The 26,066-nt window shown below is 40.8% G+C and overlaps 1 protein-coding gene across 2 annotated transcripts; it reads left to right on the top strand.

Moving 5' to 3' along the window:
• Positions 1 to 272: 272 nt before the first annotated feature.
• Positions 273 to 24,473, top strand: gnas (GNAS complex locus). 2 transcript variants are annotated; one of them, XM_070911171.1, is made up of 13 exons: positions 273 to 1,851; positions 6,510 to 6,582; positions 8,179 to 8,181; positions 11,344 to 11,398; positions 11,532 to 11,651; positions 16,217 to 16,314; positions 20,075 to 20,129; positions 20,768 to 20,841; positions 21,024 to 21,082; positions 21,176 to 21,296; positions 22,061 to 22,191; positions 22,977 to 23,044; positions 23,843 to 24,473. In XM_070911171.1, the coding sequence occupies exons 1-13, from the start codon at positions 1,713 to 1,715 to the stop codon at positions 23,987 to 23,989; spliced, it is 1,143 nt and encodes a 380-aa protein (XP_070767272.1). In that variant the 5' UTR covers positions 273 to 1,712; the 3' UTR covers positions 23,990 to 24,473. The 2 variants fall into 2 exon arrangements, with proteins under 2 accessions (XP_070767272.1, XP_070767271.1); XM_070911170.1 differs by lacking the exon at positions 8,179 to 8,181.
• Positions 24,474 to 26,066: the final 1,593 nt, after the last annotated feature.

The raw sequence follows: 26,066 nt of genomic DNA, 5'->3' as shown, positions 1-26,066 counted from the left end.
TTTGAAGAGGGCGCCGTTTTCTCCGCAGAGCCTCGCCGCTGACGCTGCTCCGCGCCCGGGCCACGTGACGAGGCGAAGCGGCCTCTCCTCTCCTCCTCTCTCGGTCCTTCCTTCCCAGGGTTCAATGAGCGCCGTGTGGCCCCACCCCGTCTCTCTTCAGCGCTGTCTATCTCCTCAATGTAGGCTACTATTCTCGGAGAGAGAGAAAGGGAGAAAATAATAACCTCCAAGAATTGGTTATTCCTGTCTTTCACCTTCCACGACCAGCGGCCAGGAGGGGAGCGGCCTTCGCGGTGGGAATGTGCTGCCACAACAACCCCGCGTCCTATTTTTTGTGAATGTAAATGCACATGTAGTCTCAAGCCTGTAGCCTATTTACCCACCTCGGATTCAAGAGGAATATATATGTATGTTTGTATGAGAGTGTCTATGTGTGTACACATGTATAGGCCTTATGTAGGCTATAACAACTGAGCCTGACAGCGGGGGTTGCTTTTTCACCTGCAAGAAACGTGGATATCCTACATTTCGAGGGATTTTCGCATCTTGGTCACGTTTTCGTTTTCTTTTCCTTTTTCCCTTTTTTATGATTTTTTTTCTTTTTCTTGAAGGAATTCATCGTAGCCGAGTCGGGAATTAAAAAAAAAAAGTCTATCGATGCGCAGTTTTGGAGGCTCGGTGGTGATGTGAGGGGCTGATAACACATTTCAGCAACAAAAGCGAGGGGCAGGGAGCGAGAGAAGGCCCTTTTTGGAGGAGAAAACACAGCAAGCAACAGCCATCACAAACAAGGAGGACAAATCGGGGGATATCTGGATCGTGTCGGAGTTGGTGGTGGTGGGGGATCCAGCCGAAAAGACAACCGCAGTGAGTTTGGAGCTGTTTTGGGTTGATTTGATGCAGCGAGTGAAAAGGAGCCGAATGACGACGGAAGCAATGAGAATATCACACATGTAGCTCGTTTGGGTGTAAATATTATTTTCCTTCCTCCTGTCCTGCCGCCCCCCCCTCCCGCCCCCCGACGAAGACAGCCGCCGGGGAGACAGAGAAATACATAAAGAGTATAAGTGTACACATTTGGAAATGTTTATCATGAAAGGAGACGTGGAAACGAGCCGCGCCACAGCACGGGCGAGGTTTTCGGACACGCCGAGTTCGGCTCCTTGTCGCGGGCAGCAGTGAGACGCAAGACCCGGGCTTTTGGAGATGCAAATTAGGCTGTTTATTCTGCCTCCGTTTGAGGTGAAACCCCGAGTTTTGGTGTCATAACAGACGTGGTGGATTTTACAGTTCTCAACGCACACACAGCTGACGGAGAGAGAGAGGGGAAAACAAAACAAAAACTATACTGCATGTGAAGGAGGAAAGAAGCCCGAGCAGGATTCAGCAAACTGAGAAGGCGGCCTCGGTGTCGTCAGCAACAGTATCTGCCCTTTCTCTGACAGCAAAATACGCGTTATGGACACATAATTTCTACAGTGCTGCACCACGGACAGTTTTTGGAGCAGGCCGGGGACGTTAAACTGTGTAAATGTGGGTGACATTGCTGCCAAATCCGCATGTCAAACGAGGGATCTAGACTAGTTTAGTTTATTTATTTATTTTTCTTTCTACATATACCCCCCCTCCACCTCCACTTCTTCTTCTAATTCCACCTCCTCCTCCTCCTCCTCCTCCCCTGGACCCCCTTTTTTCTTTTTTCTTGCGGGAAGATGGGTTGTTTGGGCAACAGTAAGACCGAAGACCAGAGAAATGAGGAGAAGGCACAAAGAGAAGCAAACAAAAAGATAGAGAAGCAGCTCCAAAAAGACAAACAGATATACAGAGCAACACACAGACTACTACTTTTAGGTGAGTAATATTTTTTTGGTTTGTTGTCATTCTCTATGCTTGCTGCATTACAGGCAAGTCCTCAGTCTGCACAGTTGAGGCTCTGCTTCCTCCCTGCATAACCTTCTGGGATGTTGTTTTGGGAAACATTGTCAACAGTGTGACTTTGCCATTGCATAAGGCTAAAAATGCAGCACTGTGCTGGGTTTTCACTATGTTCCTGTCAAATTGACAGTCTGCCACTACCAACACCAAAACATGCTGTAGCAGAGTCCATAGGTTGGTTTGAGAGTATACAGTGAGGTAGAGGTAAATGTATAAGGTGGGTAAACCGCTGTCAGTGTCATCATAGGATTAACAACCACTCACATCAATAAAAACTGGCTTTATTGTCATTTATAGTTAATTTATGCATGCTTTTTTAGCACAACATATACTTTTCAGCTGTATTAGTTTGGGACTACATAGAATTTTAGTCCTTTTCATGCATGTAGGCCTGGAAAGTATAGTTTCACATTACATGCCAGTTTGTGGGTGTGTAGTCCAAACAGCGTATGAGGATGATGTGACTGTAAGAAAAAACACACTCAAACCTACTTGATGGAGAAATGAACATGTGTAAGACTCAACATGTGGTTGTGTGTGTGTGTGTGTGTGTGTGTGTGTCAGAGAGTGAACTGGAGGTGGGCTGGGTCTCTACATTACATAAGAGACAAATAAGAGTGTCTAACTTTCCCTGTCATGCTCTCCTCTGTACCCTCCTCGTATGTCCATTCGTGGGGCTTACCACTTCTAGGAAGCCGTGGTGTTCTTTGTAAAAATCGCAATGTCTGATTACAGAAATGCCAGTGAGGCTGCGTGTTGTACGACACGCCTGCATTTATGTTGGGGAGGAAGTTGTGGTGACTTTAGGAAAGCAGAAGGACAGGACCCACATGAAAACCAAAACAAAGATGTCTGCCGTAAAGTTAGCTGCCTTTCAATTATAATCTACTAGTTTTACTTTATTGCAGACCTGTGGACCTGCTGGCCGTTAACTCTGATTCTGCAGATTTTGGAGGATATGTTTAAACAGGGAACAAAGGCAAACAAAGCATAAAAGGGGTCACTCTCAATTCAAACCTGGTGCAGCTGAAAACATGTATGCTAGGCCTTGAGCCTGGTTTGTATCCATGTTGGGAAACGATATTATCTGAAGTAGTACAATCCATATTCTTACCATAAAGAATCTCGCAGTGAAAGTGGCAATCAGGGACCAAAACATGGTTAATTCAACATCTGTGGTGTCAATCTTTGTTAAGTGAAGGTGACACACAAATGTTTGCCATCTATTTGCAGAGCAAAACTTTTAGCTTGTCTGTCCACCAGGCTGAAGTTGTTGCTCAGTATAATTGTAACCTGCAACTACAACTACACTAGTCACTGGATTAACTAGATCACCTATTTATAATGTTAATGGATTTCTGGCCCATGATGACAAAGTTTGTTTGACTTCCTTTAACTTTTATGTGTGACTTTTTAATTGTACCACATTTCCTCATGTTTCTAATGTATCTTTTATAATCATAATTTATGTATCTAGATACATTTCCAGATCCAGCAAGAAATAGCAGGCCAGTGATCTGAGGAGAATTTAACTACCAAGAAAAAACAAAGCACATCTGTTAATCATACAGTTTATTTATCTTTTTTTTGTAGTTTTTAATCTAACCTGACCCAAGATTGATTTAAACGTCTTATTAGATACAAAATTGTGTGACAGTCCACAATTTAAGTGAACTTGTCAGTAAAATCAATGTGTGTATATATCATTTGTTAATAGTTGCATGTTTGTTCTATGGTAATGTATATCCACTGGATTTTAACTACAGTAATGCAGTGTTGCATCCTGCCCCAAAGATCATCCACATGAGATGAGTTAAATGTTTCAGTAGCACACAGACAGACTGTGGGAATGTTTGCTGTTTGACAAGTCACTAATGGCCAGGATCCTCAAATTTGACTTGTGCCAATGGTTTGCTTTGCAGACTATAATCCAGCCAATCTTCTCAAATGCATCAGTGTTTCATGCTGTCTGAAGAAACAAAGTAATTCATAAATAAGACTAAGAATCTGACCAAGCCTTGAGGGCCATGTTTTTGTACTTTACGGTTTTTAATGCTTTGTACTATGGACACAGTTCTGCTGGCACTCAAAAGGAGTCAGATTCAATGCCACACTTGATTGAGTGCATTTTTTAAACATGCAACCAAAAATGGTTTCTAGTACACAAGAAGGACAAGCCCCAAAATCACCACTACACTATTGTACTTTACTATTTAATGTAGTTATTTTGCAAGATGTTGTGGCGTTTCTGCTTCATCAGACAATGTTGCGTGGGAAGAGATGGGCGAGAAAGAGGAGAGCTGACATTGTGACATGAGGTCATCAGTCAAATTGGAGAGCATGATGTCATGACTTCATGGTATGCGCTGTAGCTTGCTGAGCCACCAAAATGCCCAGGTTCAGACTCTTCTGTGGCTTGACGACCACAAATAAGTCTCATGGGTGGGAAACACTTGCTGTAATGTCCTAATACAAAACTGTTGCAAACTGCCCGTCGGACAAAGCCGAGGAATATGATCAAATTAGATGAGTGTTATTCAGAAATGGATCAAATCGTCAAACAGTACAAAATGTAGCTTATTAGTTTGAAGACATTGGGCAAACATGGTTGTTGTCCATTTTTCTACATCAGAGAGATCCAACGTGGCCAAGAATAAAACCTCCTTTCTGAGCTGTCACGCCATGTCTTCATATCAAATAGTAATACTGAGTCTGTTATTTGATAATGGTGTCAGTTCATACATTTATCACTACTACAAAAGTTACCAAATACTCATCAGGGGCTCCAGCTCACCTGTGAGGAACATAAACCACAGCATGTCCATCCAAACTTGTCCCATAGTCTCATATTGAGGCTGAACTGTTTTTACAGACTTTGCTAGACACAACCAACATTGTCTCAAAATGAGACATGTGGCTGTACAGGAACTATGTGTAATAATTTAGACATACAGAGAAATGTATTGTATGGTGGTCCCTGGAGTGAAAAAGTATATAAGATTCAAATTAAAGCAGTTATTGAAATAGTTTATAAGCATGTAGAGCAAAAACATATAGAATAGATTATTAATGTTAGTAAGATAAATGTTAGGCTCACTGTCTTCACTTGTTATATAAAGACTCAATATTAGCTTAAATGGCTTGTTGATATTTTTCAGATTGGTGGTTTTAAGAGTACCACTTTATTTTCGATTTCACATAAACTGTACAAAGTACTCGGATCCCTTGCTCAAGACATGAAATGTCTTTGATTCAGAGAAAGTTATGAGTCATTCTTAATTCCTGATCTTCTCTTCAGTTGTAAAGATAAGGAAGAGGAGACAGCTGAATTAAATAATGTTTAAGGTCTGCGGCAGGAAAGGCGTCGGACTGTGTGAAAGAGCTGCAACTATTATATGTTGAACTTTAAGCTGCTCACTCTTCATGCAGTCGCACATGCTGCAGGTGTGGCATTACAGAGCACGAGATGTGAGTTTCATTCTGACCACCGGGTGCACACAGGCCATCCAGGGACGTGCAGCATGCGCCTAACACTAAATGCAACCAGTCTCTCTTCATGCCTTTTTAGCAGCATCAGTTGAATCATTCTGTTTGTTGACAGCCAAGTGCCGCAGACAAGAACAGTGATCACATTTTCCTCACAGGACATAAAGGCATATGATGAGCCTCTGAACTAGTTGTTTATTAGAAGAAACTTGTTGCGTCAGTGGGGGGATATGAAGAGGGCAGCATTTGGTAAAATGTGAGGTTAAAAGGCAGGGCCCCAACATGGATGACTGGCAATGTGCTCTAGACTAAATTGACAAGGTGCTTTTAAATACAGCTTAATACCTGTAAACGTACATCAGGTCTGTGAATTTAGTTTCATTTGTTCAATATTATGAGTTGACTGTAGGAACAGACACAATGAACAGTATCTTAAAACCTGAAGTAAACTCAAACTTGGATTACTTTGTATAAGTACAGCAAACCAAAATACTCATCTTACAATCAATCACGTGACGTTATTGTCAGTTGCAGGCCGCTGTGTGTTGGTGGTGGTCATCAAGGCAGTTTGAATGACTCACTGTAACAACCAAAGCCAAATATGAAGCTTCTTGGTGGTGAATCCACCTTTTTTTCTGATGGGTCCCACATGCCAAACTAAAACTTTATTTGGAATAAACTGCCTGCCAAACTATTTTTTATTTAACACTGTAACACCTGCTTTTGAAGGGAAGTGGCTTTTTTATGGAAAAGTCTAAAGGCTGTCATCAAGTCTAAAAATGTAATCTTGTGCTTGTGATCACAGTATCTAGTGGAATAATGTAGTTTATTATTTCAGCCATGACCATGCAGCACTGTCCTTGCCTCTACTCCCAGCTTTCCCAAATAAAGTCCCATTTATGTATGAAATGTGCTGTTTGTTACTTACTCCTGTGTGTAAGTCACAGCCAAAACAGCTTATGAACTTCCAATTTGAAAACCTTTTCGTCAGGTACAGTGCAGTACAGTCGGACAAATGTGTGTGTAGATATGTGTTGTCTTGTATCACATGTCAGCAGAGCCCTAATATCTCCTTGTCTCTCTCTCAGGAGCTGGAGAGTCAGGAAAGAGCACCATAGTGAAGCAGATGAGGATCCTACATGTCAACGGCTTCAATGCAGAGTAAGTATGATATGAGTAAAGGTGAATCTGCACCTCCTCCCCTCAAACCCTTACAGAGACCAAACTAGTAGTACATTTGGCGATCCTAATCATTTTGTTAAATCTGAAATTGACATGTTTACCTCAATGAAGCGGCGCTGAAAAGTCCAGCTGATGTGGTAAACTGGGGCAGGCTCCGTGATGCCTCAGTTCACAGTAAGAGCTGTGACATCTCGCTTTAACACATGATAGACAACATGATCACTGCGCTAGCACATACATCAATATAACCTCTGTTTATCTGTAAGACCTTTGTCATAAACAACATATCCAAGCTGCTACCAAAAACAAACAGTGGAGTTTACATGTCGCTTCCTAGTCGGGGTGACTAGGCTAAATATAAATGATGCATCGTTCTTCTGCGCTGCTAGCAAAGCAAGGACAAGTTTGTGAAAGGACTGCCAGCTAAACATAAAGCTGACGATGAATCTACACTAAACGTCACAACAACCAAAACAAAGACAAGAATATATGACGAGGCATATCTCGCCCTCGGCCTCGACAGTACAACGGTGGATAACGAAGAGAGTGTCAAAATATTAGCCTCTGACAGTATGAAGCCGAACAAGTTAAGGCGCCACTTGGCGACTTCACATCCCGAACACAGAGAGAAGCCAGTTGATTCACTTTACCAAAGCAGCATCTGTGCCTTCAAATGCTCAACTCCTACAAAGTATCGTACAGAGTTGCTCAGTGTAAAAAGCCGCACACAATAGCTGAGGAATTAATACTCCCCTCCGCTATTGATATGGTTTTAACTATGATTGATGAAGCAACAGCCAGTAAACTAAAGGCTATTCCTCTGTCAAACAATACTATCGCGAGGCGCATTTATGACAAGTCAAAAGATATAGAGGAGCAGCTTAATGAGAAAATACGAGACGACCGTTTAGCTCTGCAGATGGATGAAACGTAACAAAGACTGTTTATTGATAGCATACGTCAGATACTTTGTAAGCAAAGGATATGTCTGAGAGCGTGTTTATGGGGGCTTGAAAACATTTTTATCTACAAAAAGGGGGGCCTGCAGAAAAAGTTTGGGAATCACTGGTCTAAACAGTCTGGACATTATTGTTCCAACACCAATCTGGGGACCCAAATACAGTAAAACAAGCATCTGGAATTATTTTTCCACATAGAATTTTTTTTCCCATGACATTAGAAGACACCCAGCTTCTGCCCCTTATGTCTCTAGTACATTCTTCTGCTTTTGTGGGTGTAAATTTCATTGATTTGTCTGTTTTTTGGCATTCTTTCATTTACAGCTCTTCAATTTAGTCTCCAGACACACACGTCTCTCAAGTATTTCTTACAAAAGATTACAAATCTGCTGCTTTCTTCTGTCTCCCTTTTTGGTTTCCCAGGTCACATCCTTGACTTGTGCTCATTTCAATAAGCAAAATGGAAAGTTTCATCTGTTTGTGTCTGTGTGTCTGTGTGTCTGTGTGTCAGTGACTTGGCATGCATTGGTGTGGTGGTTGCGATGGGGATGGAAGCATCTTTGCAAGGTTAGACTAGAAAATCAGCACCTAAGGCAGACAAGAGCGTATGACCCAGCGCGTGACTCCACAACACTAAGCAGTGTGTGTTTGTGTGTGTCAATATATGTGTGTGTGTGTGTGTGTGTGTGTGTGTGTACAGGTGGGTGGGTGTCTTTATTAACAAGACACACAAACACATACAGCATCATCACTTTCAGTCACATCTGTGACATTGCTTGGATTATCTGGTACATGGCTTGGTTTACCAAGGCTCCTTCGTTTCCTTGCGTGTAGTAAACTGGAGCACTCTCATATATAAGTTGCTCCGTATGTTTGACTTTGAATATGTAGGTCAGATGTCATCTTTTAAGAGTCTTAACAATGAATCACCTTTTTGTTCTTGGGAGATCTGCTAAGACCAAACAGTCTTGCAGGCCAGTTGCTTGTGGGTGTCCACATGACAAGCATAGTAATATGTTTTAATAAGCCTGGTTCCCGAGGCAGGACATAAATTTACTGATTTGAGACTGAAAGGGTTCAATAACGCCTGCAATGAAAGAGTCTGGGTGAATGGGTTGAGTGTTGTGGTAACCTAAAGGTCAGAGTAATTGGCTTGTGACCGGAAGACTGCTGGTTCCAGACGCTGATTTGGAAAAGGAATGAATGACTGACTCAGCTCTCTCTATTCTTCTCAACTATGACTGAGCTGCCCTTGGGCAAGGCATGTAACTGCCAGCCTCATCACAGGAGCTGTTAAGTGGTCAACAGCTGAGGGGCTGCAGATGTGTGGGACAGACATCTTCTTTTTTTTTTCTTTTGCTGGAAAAAGCTCTGATTATTGTGATATTGATTTCAGCCCCAGTGACTGTCCTCTGCTTTACATTTAACTGTTAATTCTCTGCATTTATTCACCATAACGTATCACTAGACGTCGTTGCTGTAACATGTTGTGTCATGTCTTCTTGTCTGCTTCCCTTCTCTGTAACCACACACAGACATGCAGTCGTACTCTTAACTGGAAGAGCGCACACACACAACCATGTGATTTTCTTTTTTTTTTTCACCTATCAGGTTGAAAATGTAAACAAGGCCTTCTCAATCTCCCTCCTAACCCAATAAACTCCGTCTTACCCCCTCTTTTCTCTCGTGTTTCTCAGTGCACAGTGACCTCTCAGGCTTCTCAGGCTCTGTTACCATTTGTCAATGAGTGTTTCACAAATTGCATCTGCGTGTATTTTTATAGTCCAATACATAAAATAATTTTAGTGGGAACTCTCTGTAGTTTCTAGTAATTGTAATCATAATCTCCTCTTGTTTTTATGTTCATGTTATTGGAGCAAATGTTGTGACATATATCTATGAAATAGGCCAAAATAGGCTCATAATAGCATTGCAGCGACATGGTAGCTTTGCCCAGGAAGGTGTATAGGTGCCTGCATGTGTGTGCACTTTGAATGAGAGTTTGTGTATTTTGTGTTCGAGTTTGTGTGAGAGAATACGTTCTCAGTATTGACCTGTTTGTGTTCAGTTGGATGTAAATTTAAGATCCTCTATTCTCTGAGCTAATCAAGACTTCAGCCTCCACATTAGCGATTTCTTGTTCGTTCACGTAAGCTTGATGAAGCACCTGGGCTGTTGAGAAAGTGCGTCATTTGATACAGTGTCTACTGTCTTTGACTGTAGGTGGCAACATTGACATTTCTGCTACTGCAATTAAATATGTATGTATGAGTCACTAATTGGCATGTGTGGAACTAGTCTGACCATGACAAAACAGCTCCCCCTTGTGGACGGTCTACAGCCTGCTAAATGTAAGCAAGTGCATTTGTGAGTGAGTTAGAAACCACGTCCATTATGGTGCTTCACATCTAAAAATCTGATGCATCATGCAGCCCTAACCTGGATTGTTACAGCAATGACTGCCTAATATATTTGGCCTGTTAGGTGAAGTTGTGAAGGAATTGTGCAGCCTTTTGTTTTTGGTAACCAAATGGATGAGTCGAACTTTAAAATTCAAGTTGCACTGGTCTAAAGAAACTGATAAACATTTGCATCGATCTGGTCTGGTCTAGTGCAGCGGTGTCCCTTATGAAAAAGTAAAAACTGGCTCAGGACAAAGAGGCCCATCTCGCCCTTTGTCACTGACATAGAACTACTGTAAACACAATGCGCTGCTGTCCTGGCAGGCTCAAGGTGAAAGATAGGCTAACTGGCTCCCTGGTTGCCTTTTTATTAGAAACATTTCTGTCACAGAGAGTCTAAATGTCTTGTACAAACTGCTATCTTTCACAGCAGACAGACATAATTTCTCTACCACGCGTGCCAATGAAGGTCTGTTTACCCTTCCCAGATCAAAAACAAACTCAATGCAGCACACTGTGGTGTTCTATGTCACGGTAACACGGCACTCCCTCTCTGTACTTGTTTTAACTTCACTAAAACAATACCTGCTAACTAAACCCTCTTTTGTGTTCAAAAGAGGAGCATGCAATCTATGATGGATGGTTTTCTGTGGCGAATATAAAACTGCTCAGACAGTTTGTAGTGTCCCCTCTTTCCTACTATCAGTTGGATGCTGAGTGGAAGCGACAGACATTTCATGTTCTGTAACTGATTTGATTTTTGCAAGTTTATATTCTGTCAACGAGACACATTTAGTAATAATTTTACTTATGTTGTATTTGTAAAGTATTTTTATTGCTTTTTGCATTTAAATTGTTATTTTCAGTTCTGATAAGCCAGAAGATATTTGAAACAGTTTTATCTTATTGTAAAACTGAGTTAAAATAATAAGTTAAAGGGATGCCCCTGAGTTGCTATTGATTTGCATCATGGGAAGTGTAGTATCCATCTAGTATCCGTGCACCATACTAGTAGGGACTGAATATCATGGCCTCTGCTGCTTTGATTTTGACCATTCTTTTTATTAAAATCTGTCTCTTTTGAGTCCCCCAACTTTATGGAATCAATTCAGCCCCGTTTATATCCCTTTATATCCCTTTTTAATATCACATTTTTACCTGTTTAAGGGGATTTAAACAAAAAATGTATATCGTAGGTATGAATGTGATGGACTTCCCCATAGCAAGAGTGAGAATAAAGACAGTGGACATCAACGTACCATTGTGTCTCTTTTTGTCTTTGTATTTCCAACTTTGCGTCTGAAGACACTCGTATGTCTGTATGTTACTGCTGTACAGCAATAATCCCAAAAGTGATTGTCACTGCGTGTCTGTTTCAGAGAGAAGAAGCAGAAAATTCAGGACATCAAGAATAATATTAAAGAGGCTATTGAGGTAAGTGGCTGTGGTGATGTCAGATGAGTAGACAATCAGTCCCGCTTTCTTATTAATATCCAAAGATCATGTCCACCTTCTGTCTTTCTGTCACCCACACTTAAATATGTTTGGGTTTGTGTGTTTGTGACAGACCATAGTAACAGCCATGAGCACCCTGACACCGCCGGTGCAGTTGGCATGCCCAGAGAACCGGTACCGGATCGAATATGTTCTCAACCTCGTCAACCAGAAGGACTTTGAGTTTCCATCTGTGAGTAGTACCATATGAGACACCACAAACACACACACACACACACACATTCAGAAATATGATTATCTCCACACCAGCACTTATTCTTATTTTTGCAGTTTTACCATGAGGCCTGCAGTTTCAACTTCAATTAGAACTTCCATTTACTTCTGTTTTGACCTACCACACTTAAAGCAATTGCTTATGCAGGTAGTTTTGTAGAGAATTTGAATATTTTAACGAACATTTCATTTCTACCCCCAAAAAGTGGACTAGATGGCTAAGTTGAATTTAAAATTGGTTGCTTGCCCTGTTTGCACAAGTGGCTTTGGATTAAATCGTCAGCTAAATAAATGTAATGTAATGTTTGACTCTGGTGTAAAGCTGTGGCTAATGTGATGCATTTGTAACAGGTGCAGGTATCCTCAGGTGTGTGTGTGTGTGTGTGTGTGTGTGTGTGTGTGTGTGTGTGTGTGTGTGTGTGTGTGTGTGTGTCAGTAGTACATCCCAGGTGATAATCCCTTGACACAGGTAGCAAACACAGAGGTTTGCTAATGACCTGATGGGTAATGTCTGTGTAAGTTTAGTATTCTCAGCGGGACATTCCCATTAACTAATTGTCCGAGCCAAGAGACTAAACCTTGAAGTCTGAGAGTCTCACTGTTTATCCACAGCCACCTGTGGGGCCAGGCTTAATTCACTTCTCAATTCAGTACGTCTCACGTATGAATAGAAGCTGTGGTTAATTTTTTACTGATGCAAATTAATTTCGTTTTGACGTCCTGCCACCCCAGTACTCCGTGCATGTTGTCCTTTAATGCTTTGAGGCACGTGAGTTCATGTTAATAGTGTCTGTGTGTTATGGGAAGATGAGTATTTTGACTTTCCTGCTAATTAGTGCATTAATTGGCATAACGACCTAATTAGCGCAACTGCTTGTCTTTAATGTATGATGGCGATTATGGAGGGACATTAGGCAGCTAAAGCGCCTCTTGTGCCGTACAGTAATGGATGACGACCTTCAGCAAACAGGGTCAGCCGTCCTACCAAACTAGCACCCACACGTCAACCCTGCTGAAGAGTCCTTGAGCAAGACACTTGTTGCTTACCAGCTCCAGTGATCTGTTTTTAAGCTGACGCCACACTCCAACCTCCTTATGGGGATTGATAGTGTCACATCTTGTGTCAGAGGAGTGAAGTTTTCCTGGTTGTCTAGTAGTTTGATAGGTTCGTTGCTGTAATGCAACAGAAACTGGAGAGAGAAGAAAGTGAGGCTGTACACAGAGAGAGGGGAAGTGAGTAGGGAAAGGAGGATAGAGGAAGCATCAAAAAAAGAGTGAGTTTTTTTTTTCTTTTTTCTTAAAGCGCATGACTGATAATAAAAGAGCACTCTGTTTGTAAACACATGATGAGTTTGGTGTCATGGAGAGCTGCATGATGAAAGGATTTAAGGGACGATGCAGCAGACAGGATTTTTCTCACTAACAGCTCGTTGACGTTGCAATTAAAGACACATTTTCCAGGTTTATTGGTAATTTGGAAGCAACTGAGGCAAACAAGGATGCAGAACTGCAACGATAAGTCGATTAATCGATTTGTTAATCAACAGAAAATTAAAAGGTAACTATTGTGATCATCGAATTTAATTGTTTTTTTAAGCAAAAAGGGCAAATGTTTGCTGATTTCAGATTCTCAAATGTGAGAATTTGATGCTTTTCTTTGACAAACATGATGGTAGACTGAATATCTTTGGGCTTGGGACTGTTGGTTAAATAAAAGAAAACATTTGAAGAAGGAAATTGTAACAGGCATGAACCGCTGACTTGACAATAATCAGAAGATGGAAAAATGGAAAATGAAAATAATCGTTAGTTGCTGCCCTACAAGGATGTGAGGTTTTATTTCTGATCTTCTTGAAATCAGAACTAAATCTTAGAACAAATGATCATCTTTGTACATCATGTCATCACAACCTAAAAGCTTAACGTGAGAGGTAAAAGGGAGGAAAATAAGATTTCTATAACCTTGGTCTTTTCGTAAATACAACTCGTCACACACCAGGTTAATTTTAGAGATACAGGAATGCAGAGACTTGGATGTGGGAAGTCTATACGACGTTCCAGCAAACAGGTTAATAATTAAAAAATCTCACCCTGTTAGTTATACTACTTACTTTTATATCATAGTATATATTTGGAAGCGAAAACAAAGGCAAATGTTAAATTGTTACTGTACAAACTGGACATTGTAAACATTGGCCCACAATGTGTACAGTAGTTGTGCACACACACACAATTTTACAATGCAGTGGATTATATGCAGAGGATATAATTGACATTTGGGGTGCATCCAACTTCATTTTCACTTCTGAATAAGTGTTTAACATGATTGGGTCACACTGGGATTTTGTGAAATGTTATGATAAACGATAAATCCATTTTATTCCAAAACGGGGAAAATAGAAGGGAGGGGGCAGCACATGTATGTTCAAGTCAAGTGACCATCTTCACCAGATACAGTGATTTATTCATTTATTTACATGGCAGCACAAAGCTCACGCTCGTATCCTGAGTGATTTATAATAAGCGAGCAGACAGCAAACTCAGCGACAATTCATTAAAGACTCATCAGCTGTTGAATCAGGAATCAGAGTTTTCCTATGTGGGATGCTCTCTTTAACCACTAAATCACCCTGCTGCCCCTGGAATTCCCCTCATGCTGAGCTGTTGGGAAGCAATTATTTGTTTATGGTTGCTGTTTGGCTTTACTTGTTTGGTTGGTTGACTTGTTTATGACGAGCACAGCATAGTTTCCAAGTTCTGAAACAGGATGGCGAAAGTGTATTCTGCCTTTCATTGGAATCTACATGAGAGACAGATGGACAGCAGTGATACCGTGCGTGCGTGTGCGAGGGTAAGACCATAAGACCGTAAGACAGACAGCCGTCCATGTAGTCCCACTCTGGGACAAGGAAGTAGCCTGTGTTTGACCTGAATTAGGAGAGTTCATGGACACATCAACCATAAAGTTCCTGTTTATGAACTTAAACAGCCCTAAACATACAAAACACACTGCTGAGTCACTCTAGTTGGTCTATAATAACCTGTATCTCCACCTTTACATCAGCGTCCCTGATACTTCGTTTTATGGCCAGAACTAATGATTATTATAGATTAATCTACTGATTTACAATCATAAAAAACTAATAAAAGCAGCAAATCCTCATACTTGAGAAACTAACAAATGCTTTGCCATTTTGCTTGATAAATGACCCTAAATGTTCATTTGATTATGGATTAATCAATTTATCATTTCACTATTTGGTTTTTCCAAATGTCAGATTATTAATTCATTTATTTGGGGGGGGGGGGGTTTGTTAAAACTTTGGGTTCAATACACACTGAGCAATGAATAACTCTGCAAGCACCTTGCTTTTGAAGGGAGGTCAGAAATATAAATGTCACAGGTATCAATCAGTGATATAGTAGTGATAATGAGTAATAATGTTATTACAGGTTTCATTACAGGTACATTTCTGTTGATATACTACTCACGGATAAATAATCCGCTGGTTTTGTTAAACTTTTTTTAAAATTAGGAATTAGGAAACGTTGCTAGTTTTGTACTTCATTTTATTAAGACAAAGATCTTGTAAGGCTGATGTTTGGCTTATGTTGTTAAATGGAGAAAAACATTTTTTAAAGAGAAATACTAAAACTAGATATTGTATTGACGCAGCTATTTCTTTTATACCTAGCCTCAAAATTTGCTCAAATATATATTACTGTGTATATAAGGGATTTTATTTTGGATCCTGCGATTGTAACTGTCCTTTTTGTTGCGACTATGTATTCCAAGGTGCTGTTGACATATGTGTCATTGTAGTTCTTGTGCAGGTTACCAGCTCATGTGTTTCTGTCACCTTTGAAAAGAAACATATAGACTCCGGTTGTCCAGTCAGCACAAAGAATGCAAGTCGAAGTGAAGTGGTTAATCCATGCTGTGTCCCAGCATGTGACTGAGTACATCTATAGTGCCTGTGTACAGTGAGGTGTCTCTCTGTCCCTCCACCACTATTTACCTTTACAGACATGTACACAGGCGTCGCCCAGGCACAACGTACACTGCATGTGGTGTCAACAAAAACGCTGAGCGCCCGGTGCCCTCAGACACACATCGGGGAAGACACACAAACCTGTCCTCCTTTGTTTTTCTTCCATCATATTTGGTGTAAGGTGCACAGTAGATAATACAGAATGTCTCCTGCTTGAAGGAACACTTTCCTTCTTTGATTCAGCAGGCGAACTGTGGGTTGACCTTATTTAATCAAGCAAAGGTCGCAAAATGTTGTACTTTAATATTTAGTATGTAATCAAACATTATCATGAAATGGAACTCAGTCCTAATTTCATCTCTAAAAGGGCCGGTGCATCAGATGTCAGCTTGGTAAACACACACACAAACACCAGTAAATTACTCCAGTTATCCTCTTAAGCAGCAAGAATAAATATGGTATTCTTCTGTGACTCTGTGACACTTTCTGCCTCCTGTCATTCACGTGTTTCTGTCTCCCCATTTCTCCTCAGGAGTTTTACGACCATGCGAAGACACTGTGGCAGGATGAGGGGGTCAGGGCGTGCTATGAGAGATCCAACGAGTACCAGCTAATCGACTGTGCACAATAGTAAGTAACCATCTGCTGGTCCAGACACATGGTGGTTTATTAGATGCACCCATACAATTGAATGCAATACAATATGAATAAATGTGTAGTTTATATTGGTACTGTGTCAGAGAGGTGTTGATTTTTGAGGATGTAGTTGGTCGTGGCCTAATATTGGATTTAGGTCTGCAGCTAATGATTCTTTTCTCAATTAATTAATTTATTGTTTTGTCTATACTTGTTGCATTTTTTTAAATTTGGTTTGTTTCACTTCACACTGCCAGATTACAAGTGAACCAGAGCAAGCAAAGTCACATGGGCTCGGGACATCCTGGTGGTTCTGTGATGTTAAGAGTATTCGCATGCCAGGAAGCAACAGAGCAGCTATCTCTGTTCAGTTTGTGTACACAGTGTGGAGACTTAACCACTTTCAGCCTAATTATTGACAAGGTGAACGGTTATATTATTGACAAACACACACCAGACTGTGCTACATGTTTTATATATTTTGTGACGGGAGATGTCTTTCTTCTGACATTAGTGGAGGCGCTCTTAATTTCAGGTGAGGAGGTGTTCCTCCAGTATGAAACACTTCCGGAAACCCTGGACCAGATTTTACAGTCTCTGTGCTATTTGTTATTGTTGTCATTTGTTTATTTCTGTGTCATTCTTCTCTCTTGCCTAAACAACTTAATCAAAAGCAGAAGTCATTCTGCAGATTAAATGGAATATCATAATCATGATGTAAACTTTAGACGGCTTCACAGTAATGTGTCGTGTATCTCAAAGGATAAATTCTTAGAAATGTACAGTTCATGTACAATCATAAAGGTGCTAAAGGATTTGACTCTTCAGTAACATCTAGTGGCAGCTGTAGGACACCGCCACAAGCTTTGTGCCCATTACGTAACTGCAGAGACATGACTTGAGACATGAGCCTCCATGTGTACCTCACAAATGTTACTATATTTTACACTGGCATACCGTGAAAAATGAGGTCAGATGGATATTAAGTCAACGCACAGATAGTACCAACATTAGCAACACCTTTGCTTGCCCAACCAATATTTTGCTCCCAATCAGTTTGCACCAGTAGATGTTTTTTAGTGCAGCAAAATCTCTGCAAACACTCAAAGCTGAGCTGCCTGTTTATAAAGATGTTGAGGCAACGCAGGAGTCACTGGCAATGATCTCAAACATTTGCAAATCTCAGACTGGCTAATATGTGCAAGGGACACTAAACTCTTTCTTTATTAATGTACATGCTCAACATCTCATACTCGGATTCAGTTTCGAATATGTGCAGTTGACAGTGCGTTGTGCCCTGTGATTATCTTGGCCCAACACTGCCACCTGTCTTCAAGACTTTTGTTCCCCTCTGCCTCTCTTTTTTCCCTAAACATCTTTCACCCTGTGTATCTCCAGAACATCACCTTTTCATTGTCATATCTAAATGATGCATATGTCTATGCATCTTAAGTTTGTTTTCAACTGCTCGGAGTTGCTTGCAGCAAAGCAAACGCAGGTAAAAACACAGAGAAGAGAATAATGATAGTGAAATAGTTTTCATGTAACAGCAGCGGTTTGCAGTGCTTGGGAGCAAACATGGCCGAGGCTGAGTCATTTACGGATCAGAGGATGTTTAAAGGAGGAGAAAGGGTGATGTTTGAGGGGGGTGTACCTTCGCTGCTCAGCTGTGGACTACAAGCCTGTAGCCTGAACTGCTTTTCATTAATATATCACTCTTGGTGAATATTACAATCATTTAATTTAGCACTTCATGTTGGTTTGATGTTTTTTTTTAAGTTTACACAAAGAGAAACTCTCCCCCCCTATTCCTCCCTCAAGTGATTGACATGGTACAGTCCAGTCTGCTGTCCCCTCCCTCTTCTCGTTCACACATCCAGCACTAAAACACAAGCTCATCCTGCTCTTGCTTTCTTTTTCTCCTCTGTCTTCCTTTTCTCAGTCTCCGTCTGTCTGTCTGTCTTCTTTCTGGAGCTACTCCAGCCGCACTAGATTGGGAGCTGATAGACTATTAATAGCGCCTGTGGTTGGGTCTCCATGGTAACCGTGCTGGAGGCCAGGGCGCTGGGGAGCTATTTTTGAAATCTGCTCTGTAATGTCAGACAGACGCCACTACGCTTTCATTCTCTGTCTCTCTCCGTCCTCCTCTCCTTCTGTCTCTTCCCCTCTTTCATGTTCACTCTCATGTTCACTCTCATCTCTCCGTCTCAGCACATGAACCTGCGCCATGTCAACTTCCCTCTATCTATCCTTTAGTTTCTCTTTGTTTTTCAGGAGTTTACAGATGTTTTGGCAAACGAACCCTTAGATCCTCTCACTTTTGTGCTCATTTCCTTTTCCTGTTACCTGGTTCACCTGAGATGCTAAAAGTGATTTAGTCTCCTGCCTGTGTTTAGGGAACAATGCAAACGAACATGTCAGACTTATTATAATTAAACCAGCGCTGGGCAACTTAGCAAGTTTATAGTGCCAAATCGCGGCAAAGGGTAGCTTTGTGAAACTTCAAAACCAGAAGTTATATTATTGAAATAATATTTTCTTATGATAAGAAAATTGTACACATCAAGATTATTTGACCAATCCGTTGGTTTTTAGGACTTGAAATAGGTAATACTCTGAGAATCTTTGTATTTTACTATAAATTTTATTTTATCTTTGACAGGGTTTGAAATAGGGTTACTAAAATGATTGCTCAGTCGATAATTTGGTGTGGGCATTTTTGAAACGATAACCTGAATGTTTCAATCATGTCTGGGGTTTTGACTGTTTTCAAACTTTGGTTGTGAACCAGTCAAGTCATACTATGGTAATCCACCTACTCTGTATAATATATGTTTTATTTTTAATTGTATTTTATATTGATAGATTATCTGAAGTTCTGAATATGTTTGAAAGTGAAGGTGCTTGTTTTTTTGCACAGAAAATATTTGTGTGAGTCTGAAAGTTTCAGTGGGAATGCTCACCCACATGGTATTTAGTCCTTTTCCAGGAGATTTGAAATCATGGCAGATGCTGCAGGCGGCCCACCTTCTCCCACTTAATAACTGCATATCAATAAAACCGTTTCATCTGTAGAAAATACAACATTAACTGAACAACAGTGCCACGCATTTGAAGCCCTCTTGGTTTGCTTGTGGAGGGGACCTGAAACTTGAAATGATTAAGACTTTGTCTGGGATTTTTGGACATCCTCAGCTTTTGTGTTGTCCTGATCACTTCTAGGAATGTTTATTCCCATCTGGCACACATGCTGATGCATTTTGACATATAGGGAGAATGATTTAGTCTTTTCCCTGGCTATTGAATGAGCAGGGAGGATACCTCTGCCTTGAAGGTCACCCGTCAAGCAAAAACACAATATCATTTATGTGGGTTTCAATGGAGACTTTCAGTCACAGTGTCAACATGTTGTGTTAAAGGCCTTTCCGTGCCATGTAGAATCTGAGGAAAAACACCTGCTGTACTTCACATGATATCCCAGCTGAGGTGTTATGTATGAGTGAACTTTTTTATTTAACCTTTTACATAAACACACACAATGCTCTTTACATGTTGGAACAGGTTGTTTAAAAGAGGATGCTTGCTAAAGAAAAGCGCATGTCATGTTTGGAGTTCAAACTGTTCTTTTATTTTTTTGATTGTGGTCCCTGAGCACATCTGTGCACGTTTTCAACAATGAAGCCACTATCTGATCAGTAATATTATCCCCATAACAGTTTTCTTACTTGTTGGTTTTTTTCTTCTCTCTCTACAGCTTTCTAGACAAGATCGACATTGTGAAACAGAGTGACTACACTCCAACAGATCAGGTGGGTGAATCTCTGCCACCACAAAGTCAATATTACCTACACTTCATTATACATGTATATCTACTTTTCCCATACAGATATTTTAAGACAAAGTGGGTTTGAAAATATGGTCTATATCAGACATTAATAAGCAGTTTATGACTGTTTGGCATCTCTAATGACCCTCATTCAAATTCTGAGAGTAAGAAGGAGCAGTGTTCTAGTTGGATCTTCCTCTATCTTGTGAATTTGTTTTTATTTGACATTTTTGACCTGGAGTAGAGCAGCATAGCTTCTTTAAGCTGTTATTTACCCTTTTAAATTTGTCATAACCATCAAAGATGAATATATATATATATATATATATATATATATATATATATATATGTATGTATATATATGTGTGTGCGTGTGCGTGTGTGTTCTTTTTTTTACCCAACTTGCCCTCTGCAAGCCTGGAAATGGGGGCAGAAAACATCTCATGTGCCAGTTTCTCAAAGTTTTTCACCCTGATCTAGAAAATAAGTCCAGGACACAGAGGCAATTTGTAGAGTGTAAAGCTTGCTCCAGATTTGCAGTGCAATCATTCAGAATATGCTGTACGATATCTTTACGATCTTAGCAACCTTTTTTGTTACAATTTCTGTCATTTTTACCAGGATTTGCTGCGGTGCAGAGTACTGACTTCAGGAATCTTCGAAACAAGATTCCAAGTGGACAAAGTTAATTTCCAGTGAGTAAAAATATAAAGAAAAGGGCAGTGAAATAACACTGTGTAGCTTCAGTATTAAACATGTACCATGACTCATGATGTAAACAAATTGACCAGCTTAGAGAATCTCAGATGTACAGTTTCTCCACATGATGCCAGTTTTCCACCTGTTCACACTGATGTCTCTTTTTTGATTCACGCAGTATGTTCGACGTTGGCGGTCAAAGAGACGAACGCCGGAAATGGATTCAGTGCTTTAACGGTAACTTCTGTTTATTTCTGCTTCCTCTCGCTTCACTCAGCTCATATCTTTTATTCTCACTGTCATTCATTTCTGTCCCTCTCTTGTCCTCAGATGTAACGGCCATCATCTTTGTGGTGGCCAGTAGCAGTTACAACATGGTGATCAGAGAGGACAATCAGACCAACCGTTTACAGGAGGCCCTCAACCTCTTCAAGAACATCTGGAACAACAGGTGAAGAGAGACGGATACTGTATCTGTCAGCATGTTGTTTTCGGTCACTCTGTAGAAGTAAAGATGGTGGTAAAAGTGCTTTTATAGATGTGTGTTTACATGGATTCACAGTTGACAATGACAAGCTATCTGTCAATTCAAAATTGGAAAGCCTTCTCAGAACATAATTTTCAGATTTTTTAGGCTTTTTGTAACTGCAGACGGAGGACGGTTATCGATAAAGCCAGGTGCAAAGGCTGGGAAACGTTTTATGAACCTGCCTGCTCTTTCACTTGAATGATTGTAAAACTAAGAGTGGGGGTTCCCTAGCAACAAGCATAACGTAACACCAATCAAGTGTAGATCACATACTTTATTTACAAGTTCCAGCAGCGTAAGCAAATAAAAGTTGCAGAATGGCGGAAAATTACCAAGATCTTTAGCAGACATGGTGGTCACTGAGTTTAATACATCAGTTAAAATGTATTTGTCCTAGAACTGAACCCAGACAATCAAAATGTACACCATGATTTATATTGCAGGTTTAAAATTGTTTAGATTTTTTTTGCAGTTGGGGATCCATGCACACACTTCGTAATAATTAGTATTTTCCAGAAAGTATCTACAGTTTTAATGCCATCTGCTGATAGAACTGTCACCCACTGACCTCCTGTTTTTTGTATTTATTTGACCAACTCCAAGCAGTGATTTCTTCTTGTGTCTCTTCACACTCAGACACAGTTTGACGGTTCAGTGTGTGATTCATAGTGTTTTGTTCTCTTCAGGTGGCTGCGGACCATTTCTGTCATCTTGTTCCTAAATAAACAGGACCTCCTAGCAGAGAAGGTGCTGGCAGGGAAGTCCAAAATTGAGGAATACTTTCCTGAATTTGCTCGCTACACCACACCTGACGATGGTGAGCAGTTTTATCCCCTGACAGACAGTTTTGACCTCCATGCGGCCATTTATTGAGACAGGAGGATTTGAATGTAGTTGGATTTAGTAGATAATAAATTTTCAGCAACACTGTCCATATTAGTAGCTGTATATAGCTGGCCTTTTTCAACTTGTAAATATCACCTTTAGAAACTTTCAGGAAATAATCGAATCATTGTTTGTAAAGTAGGGTGACCAGATACCTCAAACTGCCTCAAACTGTCCCAGCTGGAAACTGGTCTCTGAAAAATACCAAGATGTCCCAGTTTTCCACCACCTGTGCCAAATATGTCCTAGTTTTTAATAATCCTTTGCTTGTCACTGTAAAAGTTTCCTCAGCATGCACAAACACCCCTGTGCTGTCATATGGATGTAGCAAGACATGCAGTGATATTTCTCCTTTTTGTGTAAAGTGATGTTTTTCTTTGCTATGAAGCTCTTCATTCAAACAGCTGTGCAAACACTTACACACATTTTTGCTATTCCTCCAAAAAACTAGATCTGTGAGGGACAGTGCATTTAGTGTCATTGACCACAAGAGGTCATCCTTAACACTGTGAGGTCGTTATGTTCACACACACTAGATCACAATGAAGTGGAAAGGTTCAACTTGTTATGTAATTACTCACATCATAATATATACCTGCCTAATAATAAATGCCACAAAAAAAAGCCAGATTCCATCCTTGTCGTTATATGATCCATTCATGTTTGAATAGTCCCCACCTGAAATTTGGTCTCATTAGCCTCCCTCTCCTCTTCTAGCGACACCAGAGCCTGGAGAAGATCCTCGTGTTACAAGGGCAAAGTACTTCATAAGAGATGAATTCCTGGTAAGTGCATAGGCATAGGTATACTTTTGTGTTTTATGATATGCAAAATGTAAAGGGTAAGTCTGATAATAGTCTCTGTTGTTCTTATTGTTAACAAATCCCATGATAAGACCGAAACCAACAGTTAACTGATCTGAAGTATTGTCTGATATAGCTTATTCTCTGACATACACCGCCATTGTTGTCCAAAAACGATGAAAACACATCAATGCTGGACGGATTGTAAATCCCCTTGAGGCAAATTTGTAATATTGAGCTATATAAATAAAATTGACTTGACTTGACCTGCTGCTGTAAGTACTCACTGGAGCACCAAACGTGTATTAATCAGCTGAAAATAGTCCCCAACAAATGTAATATTTAACGTATGTTAAAAACTACAGGGCCCACCTGTTTTAGGAAATTATTTAGCCTTTCCCTAAAAAAAAAAAAAAAATGAAGCCATATTTTTCTTTTAACTTCAAATGTGTCTTCAGTAGGAACCAATGGCCTTGGGTGTGTGAGTGCCACAGACAGAGTAGGAAAAGTTGGAAAATATTGAGAGATGGACCAACACATTGTTGGTTTTGGTCTTTTCATGAGATTTGATCACAATTAACAAAATTTTAGAATCATCATTTGCTAAATATGGCATGACCAAGAATATGTTTCTGTAGTGTATTTATTTTCTTTAAAAGAAGAATAAAATAAAAATTGGAGACACTGCAGCTAGAGAAAACCTCAACGGTCAATCGGCACCTATGTTAGTGTGTAATATATAGTGAAATAGTTTTCACCTTTTCCTTTCTCCATTTATAGAGGATCAGCACAGCGAGTGGGGACGGCAGGCACTACTGTTACCCCCACTTCACCTGCGCCGTCGACACGGAAAACATCCGCCGCGTCTTCAACGACTGTCGAGACATCATCCAGCGGATGCACCTGCGGCAGTACGAGCTGTTGTGATGGGGGAAGAGAGGCGTTCGGCCAAAAACACATCGGACTATGAAAAACCCTGAACCCTGAGTCTCTGAACTCCCCTCTTCCACTGAAGTGTGTGAGCTCTTGTGAAGGAACGGGGGCCAATACACACACACACACACACACACACACACACACACACACACACACACACACACTTACAGTAAACGCACCCTGAACACAGAACTTCCCCTGATGCAAACTCGCTACCTACAGTAGGCAGAGCTGTTTTGATGGAAGTGTTTGAGGGGCTAACACATAAACGTACTCTGATCTCCACCTTCAGCCATACTCCCAGCTCCTCGCCTCTGGACATCATATATAGTCCCCATACACGTTATCTTCACCTTTCTAGGAACCCTGAGTGGCCCAGTCTGGACTGTATTTCCTGGGGAGGGATTTGAGCCGCGGTTGGGATTGTGAGATTTCCCTCTTGTTGAGATCGGGATGAAAACTGAGAGAGCTTCTACTTTAGTGCAACTAAGAAAGAGATAACTGTTGAATTACTGAAAATAGAGAATAAACAACAGATCAGATGAACACTGTATCAAACAAAAAAACACAAGCACTGTGCTCAGGACTTGACTCAAACCATGTACACCTGGATCCAGGATCCTTCCTATCACTTACACACATCCATAAATCCAACCACAGGATCTGCTTGCACACAGAAACAGATCACACCTGCTTTTTACTGGACTGCACCACCGGGTGGATCCGGAGACGTGCTGATCCGCCGACGAGTGGCGGGCTCGCGGAGCAGTCGGCTGATTTTTTTTTTTTTTTCTCGGCACAGTGCTTTTGAGATTAAACACGCTGAGTGACTGACTGTGCAGCCGAGCCCTGAGGAGCAGCGTCACCACAGACTAAGGGGTGTGATCAGTTCGGCCACGTGGGGGGGCAGGGCAGGACAGAGCCAACTCCGATGTGAATTTCTCTGATGGACTCTAGACACGTTTGACAGGGACGACGACGGTCCCTCGACTTCTCCACAGAACTGTTTTGCCACCTGACTTTGCCTTGTTGGTAGTGGAGCAAGAACGTGAGGAGGATATATTGAGTTTAAAACAAAAGGAAACAAAAAAAATGCGAACTTTTATGGAACTTAACTAACGGAGTACCATATAAGTTAAAGAGAACTCTCATCTTGTCATGATTGACCCTGTTTTACTGTCTCCACGGCTGTTTATGTCTGTGTAGACTTTTGTGCCATTGTGCCCTGTGCGCTCTCTTTCTTTATCTTTACTCTGTCTCTGTCATTCTCCTTTTTTTCTCACCCTTGTTCTTTACTCACTTTCCATCTCCACCCCCCCCCCTCTCATTTTCTCCTTCACTCCCCCTCCTCCCCACCACCTTCCCATATGCACTTTTACCTTTCCTGGCAGTGCTCTTTTTGTTTTAAGAGAAAATAGAATATAATAATCCTGGAATATAAAAAAAGATGACGACAACAAACGGGACACTAATTTTATTTTTTTTTCACTCATGTGGTCAAACAGCCTGCTCGCACCTCCCTGGCATTCTTCCTTCTGTCATTCCTCCTTCCTCCCCGACCTCTTGCTCCTTTGTATGTCTGTCTTTACTTTTCTGCTGAACTATTATTCTTGTACAGACTGTAAAATGTATTATTTTGTACAACTTTATTGAAAAAAAATAACTTTTAGAAGATCCCTGTGCCTTGATCACGACTGTACGTGTGTAATGAGCTAAAGTGGGTGTCATACTGCGCTGTATAGCTTGGCCAATCCCCTCCTAACTCCCTGCCCCCCCCCCAACCCCCACTCGGGGACGGAGGACAACCATTCGTAGCTCTTGTAGTTTTATTTCTCTCCCCTATCCTCCCATTCTCTCTTTATGATTTAAATGTCTATTTTTGGATCCATATACCCCAAAAAGATAAATATATGAAATGTATATGGGTTTTAAAAAAAAAAGTATTTTATTAGAATCAAATGAACCTTGACAAATTGTACACTTGATAGTGTGCGTATTGCTATAACTTAAATCCTTTCAACTGAAGTTGTGTTCAGGTTTCTTTTGTTTTCCTCCGTTGACATCTGCA

This window comes from Enoplosus armatus, chromosome 8, assembly GCF_043641665.1.
Source record: "Enoplosus armatus isolate fEnoArm2 chromosome 8, fEnoArm2.hap1, whole genome shotgun sequence".
Classification (NCBI taxonomy): Eukaryota; Metazoa; Chordata; class Actinopteri; order Centrarchiformes; family Enoplosidae; genus Enoplosus; species Enoplosus armatus.
This window is presented reverse-complemented; position numbering and strand designations above follow the sequence as displayed.